The sequence below is a fragment of the Staurois parvus genome, unplaced genomic scaffold, assembly GCF_062004578.1.
Source record: "Staurois parvus isolate SC_StPar_1 unplaced genomic scaffold, SC_StPar_1.0 ptg002493l, whole genome shotgun sequence".
NCBI classification, from domain to species: Eukaryota; Metazoa; Chordata; class Amphibia; order Anura; family Ranidae; genus Staurois; species Staurois parvus.
The window spans coordinates 104,090-123,920 of record NW_028320289.1 but is presented as its reverse complement, the minus strand read 5'-3'; the positions used below and the strand labels follow the sequence as shown (position 1 = coordinate 123,920).

At 45.6% G+C, this 19,831-nt stretch overlaps 1 protein-coding gene across 2 annotated transcripts in view; it reads right to left on the bottom strand.

The window, feature by feature from the left end:
- Positions 1-986: 986 nt before the first annotated feature.
- The window catches only part of LOC149430725 (class I histocompatibility antigen, F10 alpha chain-like), a 46,192-nt gene continuing 27,347 nt past the window's right edge, over positions 987-19,831 (bottom strand). The window contains exons 1-6 of one of the 2 annotated variants that reach the window (XM_089666051.1): positions 17,704-18,586; positions 16,807-17,085; positions 8,790-9,068; positions 6,806-6,901; positions 3,986-4,015; positions 987-1,118 (exon numbers count right to left, since the gene is read on the bottom strand). In XM_089666051.1, the coding sequence (XP_089522177.1) occupies positions 1,087-1,118; positions 3,986-4,015; positions 6,806-6,901; positions 8,790-9,068; positions 16,807-17,065 (696 nt within the window). In that variant the 5' untranslated portion in view covers positions 17,066-17,085; positions 17,704-18,586 and the 3' untranslated portion in view covers positions 987-1,086. Of the gene's footprint in view, positions 1,119-3,985; positions 4,016-6,805; positions 6,902-8,789; positions 9,069-16,806; positions 17,086-17,703; positions 18,587-19,831 lie in introns of those variants that run through there. The other variant, XM_089666050.1, reaches the window with a different exon arrangement.

Sequence of the window (19,831 nt, the reverse complement as noted above, 5' to 3'; positions counted from 1 at the left end):
TCTTTTTGCCATCTGTGTCCCATTGGAGAGATTTCCCCTCACTTCCTGTCTCATAGCCAAAACAGAAAATGAGAGGAAGTTCCTCCAAAGCGAGGGAATCCTCGGCTCTCACCAGAACTAGTGTCTGCGTTACTATGGCCAGTGGTGTATTTAGGTTTTGTGCTGCCCTAGGCAACACAAAGATTGGCGTCCCCCCTCCGCAGAAAGAGCCTGACATTGACCAAGAACACCCCTGCCCTCCACCCGAGCCTTCCACTACCACTGCCCCCCTTACACTAACCACCATCCCCCATGGCAAGAGATTGAAAGACACTCACCTTTACAGCTCTGGACATCCCCAGGAACGAGAATCAGGCTGTGCATACACCGTCATGAAACCCACAGCATCTCTCGGAACCCACCAGGTCCCCATGCCGCGTGTGTCCCTTCTTCCATCCCTTCTTCCAGTGCTGCCCCCCCCTGAAAAATGCCGCCCTAGGCAAATGCCTTGTGGTAAATACACCCCTGACCATGGCTATTTTAGTTATTTTTATGGCATAAATATGGTGTCCCCATTGGACGATTTCCCCTCTATTACTTTTCTGGGGACAACACGAAATTTGGGATTTTATTTTACTTTCTCTTTTGATGATAACAGTAAACAGGACAAATAGAGAGGGTGAATCTCCCCAATGGGGACACAGGCAGCAATATCAACCAGACAGGGGTTCTAATCCCTCTCCATTCCATCCAAAACTTAATTTATTTGTATTTATAAAACTTAGCTATACTTTAACCACTTGCTGACCAGCGATGTACCTGTATGTCACTGGACTTCAAGTGGTTATACCGGAAAGATGTCTGGAGCTGCCTGCAGGCATCACCCCAGTACTGTTTTGTAGAGCCAACAGTTGTCTCTCTTGAAAACGCAATCAGAGCAGCTAACTAGCCCCTGAATTGATGTTACAAGCAGTGCAAAGGGACATCCCCCCCTCCCACCACCTTCTGACTGAAGCGAGCAGAACGAGCTGAATCTAGAGAAAAGTTGTATCTCCTCTTCCCCCTGTGATGTCCCCACAAAATACTCCATCGTGTACATTCAGGCTTTCAGGTTGTGGAGTCAGAATTGATATCTGAAGCTGTAAAAGAAAGTGGAGACATTTAGTCTGGATGATGATCACAGTGAATGATGATTGTCAGATAAGGATTCCTCTCTATAATATACAGAGAGAGAACATCCTCCTGACACACTCTGTGCTCTTCACTATAGAGAGAGGTCTGCACAGAGAGCCAATAAAGGGGAGCTACTCAGTGGCGTTGCTGCAGGGGTGCAATTGCCCCCGTAAGTCATTCCTCGCCCCCCCCCCCGGCTAAATTAGGCTGCCAGGCAGTGATGGAACTACCAGGGTCGCAGCGAGTGGGCCCTGATGTTCTGCCACTTAGGGGGGAGCCCTGACAAGTGGAATGGGGCCCCGTTGCCATCATAGGCAGTATCCTCAGTGCTCAGGTATTTCTAGTTGTATCGCAGAGCTCCCAACTGTCCTTCATTTAAAGGGACTGTCCACAGTAGCTTAGTGGTGGGCGGCACAGTGGCTTAGTGGTTAGCACATCTGCCTTGCAGTAAATGGGTCATGGGTTCAATTCCTGACCATGGTGCCTCCTGCATGGAGTTTGCATGTTCTCCCTGTGCTTGTGTGGGTTTCCTCTGGGTGCTCTGCTTTCCTCCCACACTCCAAAGACATGCTGGTAGGTTAATTGGCTCCTGTCTAAATTGTCCCTAGTATGTGTATGTATGAATGTGAGTTAGGGACCTTAGATTGTACTCCCCTTGAGGGTTAGGGACTGATGTGAATGTACAATATACAGTTGTGTCCAAAATTATTCAACCCCCAATGCTGTAAAGGGGTTTAGGGACTATAGTGTACATTTGGAATTGTATTCAGAATCAAATCCTACAAGGACGTTGTAACTACCCAAATGCAACTAAAATGACATCAATTGTTTATGTAATACAGTAGTAAATGGTTCTTATGTGGTTTCTTCATTGCCACAATTATTCAACCCCTTAAAGACTACCACTCTGAAGAACAGAGGTTCATACAGGTGCTTTCCATCAGGTATTGAAAACACCTGTGGATGTCACCGAGCAGCAATCAAGCATAATAAGCACCAATTAGGCAGCTTTAAAATGACTGTGATACTCAGCTCCTTCTAGACATTTACTGGTGTGGTTACAAACATGGTGAAGGCAAGAGAATGGTCCAGGAAGACAAGAGAAGAGGTGATTTCTCTTCACAGGAAGGGCAATGGCTATAAGAAGATTGCAAAGATGTTAAACATACCAAGAGACACCTTAGGAAGCATCATTCGCAAATTCAAGGCAAAGGGCACTGTTGAAACGCTACCTGGTCGTGGCAGAAAGAAGATGCTGACTTCGACTGCTGTGCGCTACCTGAAGCGTAGAGTGGAGAGAAGTCCCCGTGTGACTGCTGAGGAACTGAGAAAAGATTTGTCAGATGTGGGTACAGAAGTTTCAGCCCAGACAATAAGACGCACACTGCGTAATGAAGGCCTCCGTGCCAGAACTCCCAGGCGTACCCCCTTGCTGTCTCCAAAGAATAAGAAGAGTCGACTGCAGTATGCCAAAAGCCATGTGGACAAACCACAAAAGTTGTGGGATAGTGTTCTGTGGACTGATGAAACAAAATTAGAACTGTTTGGGCCCATGGATCAACGCTATGTTTGGAGGAGGAAGAACAAGGCCTATGATGAAAAGAACACCTTGCCTACTGTGAAGCATGGTGGAGGGTCAATCATGCTTTGGGGCTGTTTTGCTTCTGCAGGTACAGGGAAGCTTCAGCGTGTGCAAGGTACCATGAATTCTCTTCAGTACCAGGAGATATTGGATGGAAACGTGATGCAGTCCGTCACACACCTGAGGCTTGGGAGACGTTGGACCTTTCAACAGGACAATGATCCCAAGCATACCTCCAAGTCCACTAGAGCATGGTTGCAGAGGAAAGGCTGGAACATTTTGGAGTGGCCATCGCAGTCACCAGACTTAAATCCGATTGAGAACCTCTGGTGGGACTTAAAGAAAGCAGTTGCAGTGCGCAAGCCTAAGAATGTGACTGAACTGGAGGCCTTTGCCCATGAAGAATGGGCGAAGATACCCGTAGATCGCTGCAAGACACTTGTGTCAAGCTATGCTTCACGTTTAAAAGCTGTTATAACTGTAAAAGGATGCTGTACTAAGTACTAAGATTGAATGTCACTTGGGGGTTGAATAAAACTGATAATGCTGTGAGCACAGAAAAGACATTTGTGGTTATTTCATTATAACTGTTATGTTATATTTGTCTGACCTACAAGTGCCTCTTTAATGTAAATGTAAGCAAGATGACTGAATGATCAAAAGCAATGTCAAACTGGCCAAAACACTCAATTTCAGTGGGGGTTGAATAATTTTGGACACAACTGTATATGTATAAGTGCTGCATAAATTGACAGCGCTATATAAGTACCTGAAATAAATAAATAAAAATCTATTAGAAAACCAAAATCCCTCTGTCCCCCTTTCTTCCTCAATTCTCCTTCTTTTCGGTCTGATATACAGACATCTATAACAATGCACTTATTAACTACCAAAAGTGTCACACCACACTAAACCTTTCACCCCTCCTCTGAAGTATTTCATTTGTTGTTTTGAAAGGCCGGTATGGAGAAAGGGAAATGGTAAGAAAAAACCTTTGTGGGTTTTACCAATCACTTTGTGTTTAATTCTTCATGGACTGCAGAACTGGCGGTGTGTCCTTTACCTAACAAACTTTGTGCTAGAAGGTGTCCCTCTTTCAGAAAGTTGGGGGGTATTTTATCATGTCGGCAATGATAATAACGTTCCTTGTATCATAGGAGAGGATGATCTGCAGGACATCTCATCTCCTCACATCTCCTACACACACCGCACACTACAATCACACAGGAACAGGACATGATGGATACTTACTACTGGTGGTTCTGTAGCCTCGTCCCTTCTCTGGAATATATGAAATAATGATGTTAGAAACAGGAAAACACTGAACAATATCTCACAGCCCAAAATCCAAACTTTCAGAATATTGAGGCCGGGGAAGTCCATGAGGTCCCACACATGGGATATTTACCACAAGGCCTCAACCACCCAGATCAAAATATGAATGACTTTGGAAAAAGCTAGTATATGTTTTGTATATGTGAAGACCCGATCTTAAAGTGGTTCTAAAGGCTCAAGTTTTTTTACTCTCAAGCGTTCTAGGTATGAAGGTAAAACACTTTCTGTGGGCAGAAGCCCCCCTAACACTTACCTGAGCACCCTCTTGATCCAGCGATCCCCCCCAAAAGAGCCTCGGTTCTCTGGAGACTCTCAGACAGGAAAGGGAGGGGGTGGGGCCGAGCCACGGCTCTGTGTTGGAATAGACATGCAGAGCCACGGCTTGGAAGGGTGCCTGCTCAGGTGCCCCCATAGCAAGCTGCTTGCTGTGTGGGCACCAGACAGGAGAGAGGGGCCAGGAATACTGGTGGGGGTCCCAAGAAGAGGAGGATCCAGGATGCTCTGAGCAAAGCCATTACACAGAGCAGGTAAGTATGACATGTATCACTTTAACTTCTACCCTAGAGGTTCTGCTAAAACACTGCAAGGGACAAGGAACTCTATCCTGAGACAATAATGGAATCTGCCATTTCTGAAATCTCCTTTTGAGAATGTTAGTTCTTTCAATGTCATGCTGATGATTTTGCTTTGATGTCTGGAGTTGTGGACACAGAACAGATATACAGTTATGCAATTTGACAATTTTCTGACTTTTTTATATGAACCTTTTCCATATGTCTTCAGGCTGGACACATGATGCACAGGGTCCTTGTTGGATCTTCTCCAGGAAGTAGGTGGTTCTTGATACAGATAGGGACACTGACATATTGACATCAGTGCTTCTCTCTATAGCAATACATTGTGAGTGTTGGGTGCCATAGCAATGTAAAGCAGGTTTAGGGCACTTTGCACTCATAACGTATCTCCATTCTTCGGGGTTGAATGGTGAATGGGAGGTAAAATTCCACCTAGAATATTGAGGATATATTCTGGTAGAGAAAAGGTTCTGCAGAGGGCAGTACAAAAAAAGAGTGTAAGTACTGGACCCAGAGCTGCTTATTATTAACCTCTAAGGGGACTTTAAAAGAAATGTAAAATTGCCCAAAGTTGCATCTCTAGTCAGACACAGACTGGCAAATATTATTTTCTCCAGGAGGCCATAAGTGGATGTCTCAATTCTAGTCTGAAGACAGAGTCACTTTAACCACTTGCCTACAGGGCACTTGTACCCCCTTCCTGCCCAGGCCAATATCCAGCTTTCAGCGCTGTCACACTTTGAATGACAATTGCGCGGTCATGCAACACTGTACCCATATGAAATTTTTTAATTTTTTTTGAGACAGATAGAGCTTTATTTTGGTGGTATTTAATCACCTCGGGGTTTTTTCTTTTTTCTTAAACAAACAAAAAACCACTGAAAATTTTGAAAAAAAAAAGTTTTTTCTTAGTTTTTGTTATAAGATTTTGTGAAATGATTTTTCTCCTTCACTGATGTGCGCTAATGAGGCTGCAGTGATGGGCTCTGATGGACACTGATAGGTGGCACTGATGAGGAGGAACTGGTAGGTGGCACTGATGGGCATTGACAGGCATCACTGATGGGCACTGAAAGGCAGCACACATATGGCACTGATAGGTGGCACTGATAGGCGGCACTGACTGGCACTGATAGGTGGCACTGATTGGCATTGATAGGTGGCACTGACTGGCACTGATAGGTGACACTGAAAGGCAGCTCAGATAGGCACTGATATGTGGCATTGATGTGCACTGGTAGGCACTGATATGTGGCATTGATGTGGCACTGGCAGGTGGCATGGGTGAGCACTGACAGCTGGCACTGATGGACACTGACAGGTGGCACTGCTGGGGCTACACAGATCATCAGGGCACATGTCCCCTCTGAGGAATGCCGATTACCGGCTCTGCTCTCCTCTCTTCTGTCAGCGTGACAGCTTGTGGGGAGAGGAATGCCGATAACCGGCATTTCCCTATTTACATGTGATCAGCTGTGATTGGACACAGCTGATCACATGACCGAGCCGACATCTTCGGCTCTGTCCGTTGATCGATGATCTGCTGTTTCCGAGCGACACAGCGCACCACCGATCGCCACGCTGTGCGCTCTCCTAGAGTTGCTCATGCGCGGTTAGAATGGGAGGATGTCATATGACGTCCTCCCAGAACGAGAGAACCGCTTTGCGCCCGTCATTGTACTATATGGCAGGTGGGAGGCGGTTAAGCAATTTAATTCTGTCTAAGTCCATTCATTTATACAAAAAGTATTATCTGAGAAGAAAAAAAACCAAAATCTGTCACTTATTCATATAGAAAAATTCCAACATGAAGATTGACAGTGATGACAACAACAAAAGAGCATGAGATGGTGGGAATACTCAACATTGTACAAGTTAGAAGCTCAGGTAAAGATACTTTACAAAAAGGGACATGTAATTGTAACGTATTATACCTCCAGTAGTGAGTAGATTGGTGCTTATTCATTAAAATTGGACATTATGACTACACAGATCAAACATCTTCTTTACTTGAAAGGTAAAACTTGATTGCCATAGACAAGGTGTACAATACTGAACCAGCCATGGATGTCTCAATACCTGTCCTATGACAGAATCAATTTAAACAATCTAATTCTTTAGAAGTGAATTAATTCACGCTGCTACAAAATCCTTCACTTACTTATGTATAAAGAGATTCCAACACCAAGAATGACAGCGATGACAACTGCACAGGCGATGGCAACAATCATAGTAGTCATGGAGCTATTGACAGGATCTGAAAGAGAGACACAAAGGAACATGAGATGGTGGGAATACTGAGAACTGTACAAGTCAAAAGTTCAGGTGAAGATACTTTATAAAAAGAGAAATGTGATAGTAACATTTTATACCTCCAATGGTAAATAGATTGGGACCTTTTTATGAAAATGTAACGCGTTGACTATGCAGATCAAATTTCTTTTTTTTACCTAAAGCAGAACTCCACCCAGAAGGGGAAGTTCTGCTTTAAGGCCTCCTCCCCCCTTCCGCTTTCACATTTGGCAGTCTTTTTGGGAGGGAGGGGAACGGCTACCTGATTTTGACAGGTACCCGCTCCCACTTCCCCTCGGATCGCCTAGGAAGTGCTTTTTCCCCCCTCCCTCCCCGCAGTCTTCTGGGACGTAGCACAGGTCCCAGAAGACTGCGGGACCAATCACTGTTCACAGTGCTACTCGCGCATGCAAAGTGGGTACCAAAGGCCCAAGCTGTCACAGCCAGGTGACCACAGCTAAGATGCCAGCATCGGGGACTGAAGATGATACCTGGCGCCCCCTTGAGTGAGCACATCGCTGGATCCGAGGACAGGTAAGTGTCTGTTTATTTATAGTCAGCAGCTAAAGACTGTGTAGCCGCTGACTTTTAATTTTTACAAAAACGACTGGAGCCCTGCTTTAACCACTTGAACACCAGGCCTTTTTTGACACCTTTTATTTACATGTAACAATCAGTATTATTTGCTAGATAATTTCTAAGAACCCCCAAAGAGTATATATAAATATTTTAAAGCAGAGGCCCTAGAGAATAAATTGGTGTGTTTTGCAATTTTTTTTGCCAAGCGGTATTTAGGCAGTGGTCTTGCAAATGCAATTTTTTTTGGGAAAAAATTATAAAATTTGAACACTAATGATGGACACTTCTTTTGGGCTATAGAGAATATATCTTAAAGGACTTGCATTCACAATACAATTTTTTTTGCAGATTTTTTAATATGAATGGCACTTGATGATTGATTTTAAAACCTATCGTTGCTCACATATACTTATTCTGCAGATTTTGTGTTTACACATATCTTCTGGGCAGCAGCAGGGGTTATATTTTTAATAATAATTTTCTCACTTTTTCACATACTTTTCATTTGGTCCTTAGAGCAGTGAATTAGATTGTTTGGATTGTATGAGAAGAAAAGGATAGAAAAATCTTCCCTCTCATTTCCCTTTCCTTTCCTCTTCCCTATCCCTCCTTCCTTTGCTACTCCCATTTCACTTCCCTTTCCTACATTTTTTTTTAATTTCTTCTTTTTGAAGACGTGCTGTGCATAGGTTCTGCCAGGGCAACTGACCAAACATCTACTCTGTTGTCATGGCCCCGCAGGGTCTAATTCAGGCTCACTGAAGCTCTACTCCTTTGTTTCAGAAGTTACAAATAGAAGTAACTATGTACATTAATGTTTCACGTGTTCATTTCTACACATATGACTAATCTGACAATTGTTACACATTACGTCCTTCAATCTTCCAATGTCTTATGGGCAATCACGGACTGTGATGTTACCATTCCTGTAACAATTTACTTTTTGCCAAAAGCTTACTATCTTTAAATAAATAAAGAATTTTAAAAAATATATAATTTTTAAAACTTTATCACCATAAAGTCTTATGTCAAGTTAAGCAGATAAATGTGGACATTCTTTGAGTTCATCTCTAGCCAAACTCTGTGCTTGCACTCTTTTCTTTACTCCAATGACCTGCGAGATGGGTCATTCCTGACCTGGAGCCTGCATTTTTTTTTATATGTGGGTATAACCCAGCCTGCAGCTCTTGGGAATAAAAGAAAGTGTTATTTCGAAAGTCACCTGAGCTCATCTCTTATGGTAAGCAATTTTCCTACTCTTCATCTCTACTCACCCCATTTTAAAGTGAAAATTCCCTCCTCCAGACTGCTGTGGTCCACATGACAGGAGTAAGTGTCTCCCTCCTTGGTAGGCACTTCCACACTGACTCTGATCTGATAGGTGCCATCAGGATGGGGGAGAATTGGAGTCATTTCATCGGCAGGAAGGTGGTCTACCCCATTCCTCATCCACGTCACATCCACAGCTCGGGGGTGAAACCCGTACACCAAACAATGAAGTCTTGTCACACCATTTGGCTGAGGATGACCCCACACCTTCACCTCTGGACGCACTATGAAGGAGATAAAACAAATGGAAATATATAAAGCCTCTGATGGACAACAGGTATAAGAGAGCCTTATACATACAAAGGCAACAACTGTTCAAATCTTTATCATGATTTTTAGGGAAGCTTCATTCCGAAGCTTTCAGAGTGAATTTGATTAAATAGTTGATTTTGAAATTTGGCAGGTCAATGATACCTTTTATTCTATTCTATTTTTAAAGGTTGAATCAAACAAAATATATTAAATGCATATATGCATACATTTTTAAAAGGTTTTACTGTCGTCCTGCCCCTATTCTTCTGATACATATCTCATATCACAGAAGGTTGCATGCACTGGAGGCCCACAGTTGCCAGTGGGAGGTTCTAGCACACATAATTAGAGTCCAGATTCTACTGACCATCTGCCTGCTGCCCAGCTATTTGCCAATGATCCTCTGCCTTCCACCCAGCCAAATTCCACTGACCCTCTGCCTTACACCCAGCCAAATTCCACTGATCTTCTGCCTTCCACCCAGCAACATTCCACTGATGCCCTGCCTTCCACCCAGCCAAATTCCACTGATCTTGTTAGCGAATGAGAGGATCGCCACGGCGCACAAATCTGCGCATGCGTGGAACCCCGACGAGGCGAACAGGCGTGCGGGCACTAGGACAGAGGCGTGTGCGGCGGCACTCGCGGCCACGCATGCACACTCGTGCTCACGGGTGCGCACCTGTCACTAATGTCACCTCTTGGTGCATCCGCATCTATCCATCCTGCACTGACTCTTCTCTTCCTTACATCTTGGAAGTAGATGCATCCGCAAAACGCAGTAGGGAAAGTTCTTTCACAAAGGAAAGGCCTTAAGGAACTAATGCATCCAGTAGCCTTCTTCTCTAGGAAACTTACCCCAGCTGAAAGGAACTACGACGTAGGGGACTGAGAACTCTTGGCAATAAAAACAGCACTGGAGAAATGGAGATACTTGCTGGAAGGGGCCATACACCCAATTCTGATATACACAGATCACAAGAATCTAAAATATTTAAGGACTGCTAAACGCCTCAAACCACGCCAGGCTACATGGGCACTGTTTTTCTCCAGATTCGTCTTCCACATCACCTACAGGCCGGGATCCAAAAACACTAAACCAGATGCGCTCTCACGCATGTTCGAGGATCCAAAAGAATCTCCAAAACCAGACACCATTCTACCAGCAGGGAATTTCTTGTTACTACAGTCTGAACTCTTGTCTCAATTACAACAAGCATCAATATGAGCATCCAGCCCACCCAGAATAATGGTACAGAGCAGGGAAGGGCTTTTATGGAAAGGGGAGCAAATTTTGGTACCCGAAGGGACACAAACTCTTGTCCTGAGTTACTGCCATGATCACCCGTTAGCAGGTCACTTCGGGGTTTCCAAAACTTTGGAGCTGGCACAACGCACATTCTGGTGGCCGAACATGGCCAAGGATTGCAAGACGTATGTAAGGACTTGCACCATCTGCAATCGGAACAAGACTACCCGAAACAAAGCCTGGGGTTTACTTAAACCCCTACCAGTACCTGATAGGCCTTGAAAGATGATAACTATAGATTTTAGAGTGGAACGTCTGCCTTCCCAAGGACATACCGCCATTTTTGTGGTAGTGGATCGGTTATCAAAAATGGCCCATTTTCTGCCACTAAGGAATATACCCTCTGCTTCTGAGACTGCTTGGATCTTCATTAAGGAAATCACAAGACTCCATGGAGTTCCTATGGACATTGTCTCTGACCAGGGGGTACAATTTACTTCAAGATTTTGAAGAGCACTATGCGAAACCCTGGAAATCAAGTTATCTTTCTCCTCTGCCTACCACCCACAAACAAACGGGCAAACCGAATGGACCAACCAGACTCTGGAACAATACATCAGATGTTACACGCCCTTTCTCCAAGATGACTGGGTGGCACTCTTGCCTCTGGCGGAGTTCGCATATAACAACGCTAGCCATTCTGCCACTAAAAAATCACCATTTTTTGCTAACTATGGGTTCCACCCTACCTTTTTACCTGACCTGATCCCAGAAACTTCTGTTCCTGCTGCCCAGAATACGCTAAATTTCTTTGTCTCTAACAACAAATTATTACAGGAGGCAGTCGCAAAAGCCCAGGAAGACAACAAGAGGGTCTTCGACAGAAGGAGTAGGGGAGAACTGATTCTACAACCGGGAGACCAGGTCTGGCTGGCTACAACTAATCTTAAGATGGTGGCATGCCCTTCGAGGAAGTTGGCACCAAGGTTTGTGGGCCCATTTCCGATAAGACGAAAGATTAACAATGTTTCTTACGAATTAGCACTTCTGGAGTCCTTTAGAGTACACCCAGTCTTCCACGTGTCACTATTGAAGCCTGCAGTACCCGATCCTTTTCCTCAAGGCCCCCTGAACCCATAAACATTGAGGGGGAAGAGGAATTTGAGGTCGAGGCTATTGTGGACTGTAGGAAAAGGAGGGGTCAGACTCAGTACCTTATTAAGTGGAAAGGTTATGGTCCGGAGGAAAACTCATGGGAACCAGCTCAGAACGTTCATGCCACAGACCTAATTCAGGAATTTTTTGCAGTCACCCGCAAAAGAGGAGCCAATTTGGTATCCGGAGGCTGCCCATAAGGGGGGGCAATGTCAGGGAATGAGAGGATCGCCGCGGCGCACGAATCTGCGCATGCGCGGGATCCCAACGAGGCGAACAGGCTTGCGGGCACTAGGACAGAGGGGTGCAGCCGGGCATGCGCACTCGCGCTCACGGGTGCGCGCCTGTCACTAATGACAGCGCCGAGCGGGCTATTTAAACTGGCTACTGCAGTATCCAAATTGCCTCCGCCTTCGGGTGGATTTGATACGGCCCACTGTCATCATTTGTTAGCCTATATAGGAGAAGTGCAGACTCTTAAAGTGTTGGCTCTGAGGAAGAGGCTGTGTCCTTGAAACGCGTTAGCTAGTTGGTCATCCAGGGTTCCATCGTATGGACTCAGATGTTGTTTGGATTGAACATCTTGTTCAGTGTGACATGCCTGTGTTTTTTATGTCCATTGTGAGCATGATACTTACTTTTTTCTCCCAATAAATACTTTTAAACGATAATGCACTAGGCCGGTGCGCCCTCTTTTTGTTTTTTCATTTGCATTTAGTGATTTTGGACCGTTCCGGTCTGTTGAGAGCAGCAAGCAGTGCACATTCCAGAACGTTCATATTGGTTCTGCTGAGTCCATTCCCAGCGCAGGAGAAAAGTGTTTGCTGTGTTGGATTTGCAATTGGATTCTGCCAACCTACAGACCTTGGGTTTATGTACTCTACTTACACTACTTAGGTTACCTCCTGTTGCACCTTCTGACCTCTGCTCACTGCCAGCTATAACTTCCTCTGCTCCCTCCCCACACCACCTAGTTAAAAATCTTCTTCAACTTCTTGGCCATCTTCTCTCCCATCAGGTCTGCACCCTCCCTGGTTAGGTGCAGTCTGTCCCTGCTATAGAGCCGGTAACCAACAGAAAAGTCAGCCCAGTTCTCGATGAATCCAAAACCCTCCTTCCTGCACAAGTTCCTCAACCACTTGTTCAAGAGGATCTACACTGTATATGAACATCACAAAACAAATACACTATTTTTAGTATTCAAAGGAAAACTCCCCCATCCATACATGTCTTCATGCTTTATTTTTGCTGAGAAATCACTTTGAAAAACACTCCCTAATATTTCTGGCCATGGCCATCTTGAGTAAGGGCAGATGATTCATGTAGCATTCACTTCCTGGAATCCCTCTGCCCTTAGCTCAGGCATGCATACAGGAGGGTGTGCTTAGCTGAGAAAGCCCCTCCTCCCCCCTGAAGACTCTTAGGATGTATGACATAATTTTCCTACGCATAGAAACCAGGTAGTAACTGAAGAAATGGATAAAAAAGGTTTACAACTAGTATATATAATATTTATTCTATTTACTAATGCTGGCAGCACGCATAAGGGTTACAACTAGTCAATGTTGATTGAGAGGGCGAAGTTCCAGTCTATGTTCCCTAAGCTCCTGCTGCCTCTGTGGTGTGACTTGAGGTATGGGCAGCATTTTGGAGAATACTGCCTTGGTGGTCTTTTTCTTTAAAATAGCAATTAAATCCCTGAAATAATTTTTTAGGACACTCCATCTTCTTCTGCTAATTTTGCCATTGGTGCCAATATGACAGCTATGTCCTCCCCAGCCCCATCCAATAATCTGTCCATCTGATCCGCAATGTGCCGAACCCAAGTGCCCAGTAAGCCATGTACTGCGCTATGGTCACAGTCTTTTCTGTCCTTTTAAGTCCCCTACCACCAGTATCTGCCATCCTTTCCTATAACCTTGCCCCTATCCTCACTGGAGGCGTTGCTCCCATGACAGCTAGAGGAGTCACTGCTTTTCCCTCTACCCTGTCTAAGTGTTACCCTTCTACTCCTCTCTGGTGCCTGTACCTCCCCTGCCAGCACCTCATGGGTACGGTCCAATTTTGTTTTCAGGGCGGTGATTGGGATCTGTTTGGGATCTCCTGTTCCCTGATCACATGGCCCCCAATGTACTCTACTCCAGTTCGCTCTCACTGATCCTTTCCCCCACTCCTACTCACTGACCTCACAACACTTGGTGACAGCTCCTCCTCCCTGTCTCCTGGGCCCTCTAAGTCCTCTCCTTTTGTACCTTCTAACATGGCCTCCAGCATCCAGTCCTAATGCTCCTGCTTGCTAATCCTCTGATCTCCCAGCATCTTCTCCTCTTGCTTATTGATCACATAGCCTTTCCTCCTTTTTCTGCTCACAGTGCCCCTATGCTTGGTGCCCAATTACTCACCATGCTGCCATTCTCTCAGTGCCCCCACTCACTCACAGCACCATAGTACTCACAATGCTCAGTTGCTTACAGTGCTTCAGTACTCTCACTGCCCTGATCACTCACAGCAGCTCAGTACTCACAATGCCCCAGTTATTCAGTCTTCAGTGATCACAGTTACTTGCAGGCCTCAGTACTTACAATGCTACAGTTACCGATGTTTCCCTGTACGCACAGTTTTCCCAGTTACAGCTTTCAATGCTCACAATGCTCTCAGTTACTCAAAGGCCCTCAGTACTCACAATGCTCCAAGTCACTCACAATGCATCCAGTTACTTATAGACCTCAGTACTCACAATGCTTCCAGTTACTTTTTCTAAAGTTTCTTATTTTTGCATTGTTATTTATTTTATGTTGGTGTGTGCATATGGATAGGAACTGTTCTGCAGTAATCCCCTGTAACTTTCAACATCGCTATGCAGGGAGTGGGCTCAAACTGTGCACATAAATGCAAGCCCGGTGAGCACGTGTGAGTGATGCATTTTTTTTTAGGAAGAAAAGATGTATAGATGTTTTGATCTCTGAAGAAAACTCAGATATCCTAGATGACTCCATGTAGGGGGGTGGTATTATTCCACACAGCACCTCAGTACTCTTATGTACCCAGATACTAATATGTACAGACTGGGGCTGACTGACACAGACTGGAAGACATTAATGAACACAGACTGGGATGGAGAAATAGATAATAAATGACAGACAGACCTGGTCAGATTGTTAGGAACAATGAGTCCCTATTGGTGGAATGAGAACCTACAGTCAGATCTCTGAACTCCACCCACGTTTGGGTCAAAGACTCTGCAAATTGCATGGGACTGTAGGCAGTATGCTTTTCCCCTTTAACCAATAAAAAACATACAACTTTTATTTTGGGTAATAACTTGGCCACGGCCATTTTATTATTAGTGTGTGTGTATATATATATATACACACAGTATCTCACAGAAGTGTGTACACCCCTCACATATTTGTAAATATTGTATTATATCTTTTCATGTGACAACACTGAAGAAATGACACTTTGCTACAATGTGACGTAGTGAGTGTACAGCTTGTATAACTGTAAATTTGCTGTCCCCTCAAAATAACTCAACACACAGCCATTAATGTCTAAACCGCTGGCAACAAAAGTGAGTCCACCCCCAAGTGAAAATGTCCAAATCGGGCCCAATTAGCCATTTTCCCTCCCCGGTGTCATGTGTCTCAATAGTGTTGGAAGGTCTCAGGTGTGAATGGGGAGCAGGTGTGTTAAATTTGGTTTTATCGCTCTCACTCTCTCATACTGGTCACTGGAAGTTCAACATGGCATCTCATGGTAAATAACTCTCTGAGAATCTGAAAAAAAAAAGAATTGTTGCTCTACATAAAGATGGCCTAGGCTATAAGAAGATTGAAACTGAGCTGCAGCACGGTGGCCAAGACCATACAGCAGTTTAACAGGACAGGTTCCACTCAGAACAGGTCTCGCTATGGTCGACCAAAGAAGTTGAGTGCACGTGTTCAGCGTCATATCCAGAGGTTGTCTTTCCGAAATAGACGATTGCTGCCATCATTGCTGCAGAGGTTGAAGGGGTGGGGGGTCAGCCTGTCAGTGCTCAGACCATACGCTGCACACTGCATCAAATTGGTCTGCATGGCTGTCATCCCAGAAGGAAGCCTCTTCTAAAGATGATGCACAAGAAAACCTGCAAACAGTTTGCTGAAGACAAGCAGACTAAGGACATGGATTACTGGAACCATGTCCTGTGGTCTGATGAGACCAAGATAAACGGATTTGGTTCAGATGGTGTCAAGCGTGTGTGGCAGCAACCAGGTGAGGAGTACAAAGACAAGTGTGTCTTGCCTACAGTCAAGCATGGTGGTGGGAGTGTCATGGTCTGGGGCTGCATGAGTGATGCGGCACTGGGGAGCTACAGTTCATTAGGGAACAATGAATGCCAACATGTACTGTGACATACTGAAGCAGAGCATGATCCCCTCCCTTCGGAGACTGGGCCACAAGGCAGTATTCCAACATGATAACGACCCCAAACACACCTCCAAGATGATCACTTTCTTGCTAAAGAAGCTGAGGGTAAAGGTGATGGACTGGCCAAGCATGTCTCCAGCCCTAAACTCTATTGAGCATCTCTGGGGCATCCTCAAATGGAAGTTGGAGGAGCGCAAGGTCTCTAACATCCACCAGCTCTGTGATGTCACTATGGAGGAGTGGAAGAGGACTCCAGTGGCAACCTGTGAAGCTCTGGTGAACTCCATGCCCAAGAGCGTTAAGGCAGTTCTGGAAAATAATGGTGGCCACACAAAATATTGACACTTTGGGCCCAATTTGGACATTTTCATTTAGGGTTGGACTCACTTTTGTTGCCGGCGGTTTAGACATTAATGGCTGTGTGTTGAGTTTGCCTTCTAGGTGTTCCCTACGCTCCCCAGGTGCCGTGGGGGGGCTTAAAACTCCCCATTTTCTAGAAACTTCCCCATTTTATTAATAGCTAGTAGGGGGCTTGAAACATTTAACAGTTTTCTTCAACCTCATACAACAAAGGGGGGACTAAAAATCTGCTGACCTTTTGGCAGTTTCTCCACTGTATATATACAGTGGAGAGACTTGAAACTTGCCCCTGCCACAGTCCCATAAGATAAGGGGGCCCTATATTGAAATCCCCCTTTTCTTTTCCTATTCTTAGGAGAGTATGTGACAGTGGGTGGGACTTATCACAGAAGTGGGCGGGGCGTAATGTGTCAGTTGGCACAAGGTATTAGCCTAATCTTGTAGTAGAAGGTCCTGTGTATACAGATAGGATGTATATAGAGTACAGAGATGTCACAGAGGGTGTATACAGTACAATGTATATAGTGTGCGTTCACCTCTCCTCTCCAGATCTTCTCTCCCGTACTCAAGGAATCTCTTCAGCCAATCTATACATTCATTCTCCAGATAAATCTTCATTCTCAACCCCTCATTGACTTCCGGACTGTTCCACCTCTGTGTTGAGATATGAGCCTCATTTATGGTGGGAATATGGATCCATCTCTGTGTGTCCAGATACAGGAAATCTCTCCCATCATATCCATCCAGATCATAAACCGCAATGCTGCCGTCATCTCTCAGCTCACAGCCGAACATCCATTGGTAGATATGAAAACCTGCAGAGAGAAGAGGGGGATGTGAGGTGGGATCAGAGGGTGTCATGTGTCCAGCAATGGCTGTCCCATGTGATGTGTGGTGCCGGTGAGGGTGTCATGTGTCTAGCAATGGCTGTCCCATGTGATGTGCGGTGTTGGTGAGGGTGCCATGTGTCCAGCAATGGCTGTCCCATGTGATCTGCGGTGTGGGTGAGGTGTCATGTGTCCAGCCATGGCTGTCCCATGTGATGTGCGGTGTTGGTGAGGGTGTCATGTGTCCAGCAATGGCTGTCCCATGTGATGTGCGGTGTGGGTGAGGTGTCATGTGTCCAGCAATGGCTGTCCCATGTGATGTGCAGTGTGGGTGAGGTGTCATGTGTCCAGCCATGGCTGTCCCATGTAATGTGTGGTGTCCGTGAGGGTGTCATGTGTCCAGCAATGGCTGTCCCATGTGATGTGCGGTGTGGGTGAGATGTCATGTGTCCAGCCATGGCTGTCCCATGTGATGTGCGGTGTCCGTGAGGGTGTCATGTGTCCAGCCATGGCTGTCCCATGTGATGTGCGGTGTGGGTGTGACATGACATGTATGGTGTGTATAGTACAGAAACAGAGTGCTCACTCTGTACATTCTACACTCACCATCTGCAGCCCGGGGAGAACTACAAGTCCCAGCAATCCCCCTCAGACACGTCTAGAGAAGCAGAGTAAGTGGGATCCGGCCTCCTGCACAACCCTGACCGCCGTGTACAATCACCCTTGGATGGAGCCGCTAATTCACCAGAGGAAATCGGGTCACATGACTGGAAGACCCAATAGGAATGGAGACAATCATCACATGGGGGAAGTCTGTACTACGGTATCACTAAGAAGCTACTGATTGGATGCTCTGAGCTGTGAAATGAATCCAACATCAAATCAGATGAAATGTCCTCAGGCAGCTGATTGACTATTGTTTCCCTCAACCAATCAGCACCAAGTCTGTCAGAGACAAGAGCAATGTTTCACCCCATGGGGGGGGGGGGGGGATATGACGGGGGATGAGTCCATTGTACAACATTGAGAGATGAGAATATTATACAGAGAAATGATCGGACACAGTGAGAGATCTGATGGAGTCTGTGCTGATCACTGAATGACACCCCACCCAGGGAAGGTCATGTCATGCTGAGTGTATGCTGTCAGTGCACACAGAGTTCAGGATCAGGAAATACAAACCTCATTCCAAGCCCGTGGAGATGACTGACCACACCGGACTTCTATGAAGAGATGAAGAGATGAGGAGAGGGGAGTACATGGTGTGTTATCCAGGTTTGATGATCTCTTACTATCCTACTATTTTGTAAGGCAGGTAATTTGAAAAAGTTCCTCATTATAATGATGTGCAGCCACTGAAGAGAAATCTGATACAGAAAGAAATCTAGAGGCTACCAATGCAGTTCTTTCGCTGTCAAAAAATTGTTTCACAACTGCCATGCTGAGCCAATGACTTCAATACCTTTTTTCTTCTTAATTTTTTTCATTCGAAGTTCAGACATAACAAAGGTACAGAGTAGGCGTTAAGTACGCCAAACAATATCAAGTAGTAAACAGGAGGTAATATATTTTTCTTGTTACAATAAAGGCGAGTTTATACATTATTATTATTATACAGTATTTATAGAGCGCCAACAGTTCGCTCAGCGCTGTACATTACAATGGGAGACAGAACATGCGACAGTACAATAACAATACAATGCGATACACGAGGGGTTCGAGGGCCCTGCTCCTTGGAGCTTACAATCTAGGAGGGGGGGATGGTGGTACAGGAGGAAATAGCTGTGGGGGATGGAGTGGTAGGAAGTGTGGAGGAGGTCGGGAATTTGCAGGGGGTGGGGTAGGCTTCCCTGAAGAGGTGGGTTTTGAGGGTGCGCCTAAAGGAGAGGAGAGTAGGTGATAGTCTGATGGATTGGGGTAGGGAGTTCCAGAGTATGGGTGATGCCCTGGAGAAGTCCTGGAGGCGGGCATGGGAGGAGGAGACCAGGGAACTAGAGAGAAGGAGGTCTTGTGAGGAGCGGAGGTTGCGTTTTGGGTGGTATTTGTATATCAGGTCGGTGATGTAGTTTGGGGCAGTGTTATGAATAGCTTTGTACGTCAGTGTTAATATTTTGAATTTGATCCATTGGGCAATCGGAAGCCAGTGGAGGGATTGGCAGAGGGGGGTGGCGGAAACAGAGCGGTTGGTAAGGTGGATGAGTCTGGCTGCCGTATTCAGGATCGATTGAAGCGGTGATAGTCTGTGGCGAGGCAGGACAGTGAGGAGGAGTAATCGATTCATGATATGATGAGGGAGTGGATAAGTTGCTTAGTGGTTTCTAGGACTTAACCCTATTCTGCCCGGAACCCTTTGCCACGTGTGCTGGACTTAACCCTATTCTGCCCAGAACCCTTTGCCACGTGTGCTGGACTTAACCCTATTCTGCCCAGAACCCTTTGTTCTGTGTGCTGGACTTAACCCTATTCTGCCCAGAACCCTTTGCCACGTGTGCTGGACTTAACCCTATTCTGCCCAGAACCCTTTGTTCTGTGTGCTGGACTTAACCCTATTCTGCCCGGAACCCTTTGCCCTGTGTGCTGGACTTAACCCTATTCTGCCTAGAACCCTTTGCCCCGTGTGCTGGACTTAACCCTATTCTGCCTAGAACCCTTTGCCCCGTGTGCTGGACTTAACCCTATTCTGCCTAGAACCCTTTGCTGTGTGTGCTGGACTTAACCCTATTCTGCCCGGAAC